This window comes from Verticillium dahliae, genomic scaffold (assembly GCF_000150675.1).
Source record: "Verticillium dahliae VdLs.17 supercont1.28 genomic scaffold, whole genome shotgun sequence".
Lineage (NCBI taxonomy): Eukaryota > Fungi > Ascomycota > Sordariomycetes > Glomerellales > Plectosphaerellaceae > Verticillium > Verticillium dahliae.
The window spans coordinates 378,655-384,502 of NW_009276942.1; the positions used below are offsets into that span (position 1 = coordinate 378,655).

Consider the following 5,848-nt stretch of genomic DNA (forward strand, 5'->3'; position numbering starts at 1 on the left):
CAGCACAAGAAAGCCGCTGTCAAGTTTTACGAAGCTGAGGCTTCCTCCATCGACCCGGAACGCAAGGTTGTCATGATTACCGACAACTCCGAGGTCAAGGGTGCCACTTCCCAGACTGAGATCCCTTACGATATGCTTGTCATTGGCGTCGGCGCCGAGAACGCCACCTTTGGCATTCCTGGTGTTCGCGAGAACTCGTGCTTCCTCAAGGAGATTAACGACGCCCAGTCGATTCGCAAGAAGATCATGGACTGCGTCGAGACTGCCGCTTTCAAGGGTCAGACCAACGAGGAAATCGACCGTCTGCTGCACATGGTCGTCGTTGGCGGCGGCCCGACCGGTGTTGAGTTCGCGGGCGAGCTTCAGGACTTCTTCGAGGATGACATCAAGCGTCTCGTGCCCGATATTGCTGATCGTTTCAAAGTCACTCTGATCGAAGCTCTCCCTAACGTGCTCCCGTCCTTCTCCAAGCAGCTGATCGAGTACACTGAGAACACGTTCAAGGAGGAGAAGATTGATATCCTGACCAAGACCATGGTGAAGAACGTTACCGACACCACCGTCGAGGCTGTCGGCACCAACCCCGACGGCTCCAAGAAGACTATCGTCATTCCCTACGGCCTCCTCGTCTGGGCTACCGGCAACGCTGTGCGCCCCATTATCAAGGAGCTCATCAGCAAGATCCCCGCCCAGAAGGATTCTCGCCGCGGTCTTGCTGTCAACGAGTACCTCGTCGTCCAGGGCACCCGCGACATCTGGGCCATTGGTGACTGCGCTGTCGCCGGCTACGCCCCTACTGCCCAGGTCGCCGGCCAGGAGGGTAGCTTCCTCGCCCGCTTGTTCAACAACATGGCCAAGACGGAGGAGCTCGAGAGCAAGGTGCGCGAGCTCAGCAGCAACCTCAACGTTAAGCCTGGAAACTCGGCCGAGGCGGCGCGCGAGATCGAGGCCTGCGAGCGCCAGCTGCGCCGCATCAAGGACGTCAAGCCCTTCCACTACACCCACCAGGGCAGCCTGGCTTACATTGGCAGCGAGAAGGCTGTCGCCGACGTCAGCTGGTGGAACGGCAATATTGCCAGCGGTGGCAGCTTAACCTTCCTCTTCTGGAGGAGCGCTTACCTCTCCATGTGCTTCAGCAGTAAGTGACCCTTCCTACCAGCACAACCTCCGACGTCCAACTTGCTTACACATTCGCAGCTCGTAATCGCCTCCTCGTCATTATTGACTGGCTCAAGTCCAAGGCGTTTGGCCGTGATGTCTCCCGGGAGTAACGGATGCCCGGAAATCCTCTTCAGCAACAAAAAAGTTGGATGCCGCCTCCCCTTTCCCTTATGGTTTCTTTTTTTCCTCATCGGTGTTGGAGCTAGATAGCCGGAACCGGTCGGCTGGCTGGCGGCATGAACTATAGACGTGGCAGTAGCGCACAAGCTGCCAACCCCAGTGTACAAGGTGTAATGGTACAGTTATGGAACATGGAAGTATGATAGGCGCTGCTCGTCCCTGTGATATTCTGGCTTGGCGAGAGTTGATGTTGAAGACATGATGCTGGACTGCCTTCCATGGTGCGTATGGCCTCCCATGACAGCAAGGTCGAACCCCAAAGATCGACAGCTTCCCTTGAACTGTTCGTAGACATGTGTGTGTCGAGCATGGCTACTGTATTGATTGCTGTCGTAAGCATGGGAGATTTCCATCCCGCCAAGCATGGCGGACAACAGACTTGGATGAGCTAATACGAGGCAGTATTGAAGCTTGCACACGGCCACAGCACATAGTTTCAGTAGGCCTTGAATCGATGCGAGTCATCTGTCGTGAATCCTATGTTCCGAGCGGCCGTGCCACCGCTGGACGGATCTTTTGGGAGTATTCAACGGGCCGTGAATCACGTTGGCGACACAGTGCGGCGCTCAGACCCTGCAGTTTCCCGACTGGCGGGGACAGTGGAGACCGGGGCAGGGAGGAGTCCATGTTAAGCCGCATTCTGCCAGGTCGACCGAGATTATGGCCTGGGCTGCCGAATAGTTCATGGCATGATGTAGGCCCACGATCATGGACATACATGTACAGTACTGCTTTGCCCTGTATATGTAACCCGTGGTGCAGCGAACGAAGGGGGCAGGTGGGGACCAGAACTGGGATGTCCAAAGCACAGACACATCGAATGTTGCGTGGAATATTCCGCTCGAATGTCGAATGCAAGTGTCGGTTATGACAGGCATCGTCTGTTAAGGTCGGGATGAGGCGGTCAACAGATGCTGCCTCTCAGGTCACGTGAAATGTCAAATCGTCGGATCGCCAATATCCTGCGACAGAGACACCCCGTCATTAGTCTTCTACCACCGGCGACACTAATAAACTACGGCTATCCTGCGAACTGTATGGATAGGCCATGACTGGTATACGCAGCATTTATGACCAATGACGGACGTATCTTGAGCATATGCCAGACTAAAACTTCCATCAAGGCTTGCAGCGTCAGGGGCTGGCGGCAGGTGCTGGCGAATGTGAAGAGATCAGGTTGATATGCCGTTTTACAATTTACTTCTAGCGCTGGATATCTAGGCACAACTGCCGTAGGCCATCACTTATGGCACTCAGCCCAGAGTGGTTCAAGTGGAAGCATAAACATTCTCTTAAACGGTTGCCTCAAATATGTGCGTGTGATTCTGGGCTTTACTAGTTGGATTGCATTGAGATCGAATTTTGAACCTATCTACAGCATAAGCTAGATGGACATTGTTGGGCATTGTACATGTTGATCGAAGTGCGAAGTGCACCATGGCTTCAACGGCGAATTCGTCATGAAAGCCTGGATCTGACAGCATGCCACCGAGGCAGGTCCCCGGCGCGATGATCGGCGCAAGACGGAGCGCCTCGTCCTGGCAAGATGCCTGAATGCTCGATACATATGAGTCCGCTGTGGCGCTGTGCGAAAGCGACGGGAAGCCTCGTCAGTCAACGGTGTTGATGAAGACACGGATGCGGTGGGATGCAAATGTACAGATGGACGCACGGCGTGGTGTAAATGTACGAGTGAGACTTGCGTAACACAAGCGCCAGGGAGCTAGTCAGCATGCTGGCGGAATCTGGATTGTCTTACCGAAACTTCTGCCGTGCTGGCGAGGGTTATCAGATGCTAAGAAGGATACGCCGAAAGATAGTTGGGCTCGTCCTTTCTGACACAAATACAGCCGATCTACAAGCCACGAAGCAACAGGCTAGACCATTTCCCTAGTCGAGTAACAGACACTGTCAGGGGCGTAGTAGGATACCAGCAAACCATGTCCAGTGCCTACGAGGCCTAGCATAAAGGGCACTCGGAGCATGGTGGCTGCTTGGTAATTATACGTCTCGACAGCATCTTCGTGTGACAACCGAGGTCGGTGTAATAATGTTATGGACACGGTCACACGACGCAAATGGAGGAATGGCGACACAAATACCAGTGGCACACAGCACACGGCTACGCCCGCCATCCGCCGTCAAACAAAAGCAACGGAGCATTTTGCAGCGTGAGAGGGATGTCTCAGCTGGGTGTGTAGCCGCCGCTTCCTGTCCTCGATGACAGACAAGGTAGGAAAAGCAACATGAGGATCCAGGCCACTGGTGCAGAGCAGTAACAAGAAAGCTGCAAAACACCGAATGACGAAACGGCGGGTTTGTAGTGGCAGCCAAGAGTCGGGCAAAGCCTGGCACAGCGAGACGCGGGGCTAAGTCTGCCTGACACTGCCTGAAGGTTGCTAGTATCGGGCGACGGTGGGAGCATGCCAGCTCGAATCACGAAACCTTGAAGCCACCCGTCTTTCGGTGGTGATAGCGTCGGGATCAATCACAGTCCGGATCCGCTCGATAATGCTCTCAGACGGGTTGGCTCGGTCAGTGGCAATGCTCGCCTCCAATGGATTTGTGCGCATTGTCGACACAAAAGTGTCAGAAGGAGAGTCACCATTAGCAATCTCATCGTGATCGATTCGGTGGAAGAAAGCAGTCTGCTGCTGCTGTCCTCCGCCTGCTTACAAACAAGACTAATGAATGTACCTACCCTGGCATGAATCTATCATGCTCCTTTTGAGTTGATCGCTACCGACGCAAGCTTGCCAAAAACGCCCCCACCTTCCACATCTCCCCGGTGAGGTCGGCTCTCAGGGCATGGACCCCGATGCATGAGTTCTGCCAGTGAGGAAACGCACGGGGAACTGAGACTGACTGTACCCGCGTCAGCTCTGCAAGGCGTCAGGTTTCTGGATTGTCAAAGGTCTTGCTCCACGCCCAAGTCAGCATTCTCGAGAGGCGTTACATTGGGTCAAAGATGTGCCGAATGCACACTTGAGGTACCATGTACCTGCTGTCCATGGAGCTCCCACCCCGGCAAGTCATCCACGATCCGCCATCCACTAGTGCCTGCCCCAGGGATACGGTAGATCACCTACGGTGTGTGTGGCACCATCTACGCACTGTCGACAACCGTGGTGCCTGTGTCTTTCCAGTCAGTCTGCAGCCTGCTGGAGTGCTTGCATCGAGGGGGCTTGGGGGGAAGAGGGCGCCCGGCACTGTCCGCGCTAGCAATGCCAATCTCTCCATGTCGCAACCAAACTCACCCCCTCCCAAATTTCCATGATCCTCCACCGAAAAACCCACTTGGCCGTTACCCTCGCCTTTCCAGACCAAGTTCGGCCCCGCCTCGTCTCCTGCTGGGTCGTCATTCGTTGCGTCTCCAGTCCTTGATGTCTCTAGTGCTTGTGCTTTACGCTCGTCTCGTCTTCCGCCCCCGTCATCTCCATCAGGCATCAGGCCTTCGAATTCTACGATACGACAAGAGTGTGCAGTCCTGACGGAACGATCGCCCCTAGCACACCATTGCACCAAGCATTGCACTGGCCAGACGAATCGTCATGTCTGTTGGCGAGAGCATCGAGCTTTTGAAATCTTCCCGAGGCAGGGGATAGACGCAGGGCACCATCCGGCCATCGTGCGCGGTCCTACCGTCAATTATTGGATAGTCCCCCGCTTCCCCTTTTGGCCAACAAGCGAAGCAGCAGGTCCGTAGGCGGCGTTGATCGCATGGGAGCTCTAGCGGGAACAAGGGAACAAAGGAACCGAAGCTACCTACCTACTGCAGGCATCGCGGAGGACCAAAATTACACCTGTGCGCCCAAGCTGTCGCGGATGTTTTTTTCTTATAAGGCCAAGGGGTGAAAATAATACCCAGCAAGCTCCGTCAGATCCTGCTTCGACAGAGCTGTCGTCTCTGCTTTTCAAGCTGGCTCGCATGGCTCTACTAGGTACCTATTTAGCAAAGCAGACAGCTCTGGGTACCCATCCGAGGCCCGAAAGTCTTCGCATACCCATCTCCCAAGCCCCGGCAATGAACAGTGTGTCCTGACAACCTGTACGCACTTGGGGACCTTTTCTTATTTTTCCTACCCGAGCAAGGCATGCAGCAGGTGCAGTAAGTAGGCTTGCCTCAATTTGGGTGTCCTCCCAGCACAACAACCCAGCAGCGAGCACCAGCCAGTCTCAACGCCGTCCCCCCCCCCCGAGCCGTCCCCACTCTCCACAATTGACAAGCCAGCCAGGCCACCGGACCACCCAGGGCCACCCCCAGCTAATCATTTTCCCTCTTGCCCAGAAGCTGATCTTACTGGCTCGCGCGCGAACCCCCCTCCCCTGAGCTTGCATTCCCCCTTCCCATCTCATCCCCCATCAGCCAACACTGGACCGTGGACTGGGCCACCCACCGCCGCAACCACCACCTCTCTTTTCTTTCCTGTCCTCTCCACTGAGACTTCGCCAATTCAATTCCATCGACGACCTCCTCCGCCGCCGCCCACCCCCCCCGTTGCTCAAG

General features: G+C 55.4%; 2 protein-coding genes across 2 annotated transcripts in view; one reads left to right on the forward strand and one right to left on the reverse strand.

Moving 5' to 3' along the window:
- The window catches only part of VDAG_09687 (external NADH-ubiquinone oxidoreductase), a gene marked incomplete at its 3' end in the record, with an annotated part of 2,024 nt that extends 753 nt beyond the window's left edge, over positions 1 to 1,271 (forward strand). Inside the window, exons 3-4 of the mRNA XM_009658648.1 lie at positions 35 to 1,138; positions 1,198 to 1,271. Of these exons, the coding sequence (XP_009656943.1) occupies positions 35 to 1,138; positions 1,198 to 1,271 (1,178 nt within the window). The remainder of the gene's footprint in view (positions 1 to 34; positions 1,139 to 1,197) is intronic.
- A 3,176-nt stretch (positions 1,272 to 4,447) lies between these two features.
- Positions 4,448 to 5,123, reverse strand: VDAG_09688 (uncharacterized protein; the record flags this gene model as incomplete). Its single annotated transcript, XM_009658649.1, has 4 exons — positions 4,448 to 4,473; positions 4,599 to 4,802; positions 4,856 to 4,979; positions 5,115 to 5,123. The coding sequence occupies 4 exons, from the start codon at positions 5,121 to 5,123 to the stop codon at positions 4,448 to 4,450; spliced, it is 363 nt and encodes a 120-aa protein (XP_009656944.1).
- Positions 5,124 to 5,848: the final 725 nt, after the last annotated feature.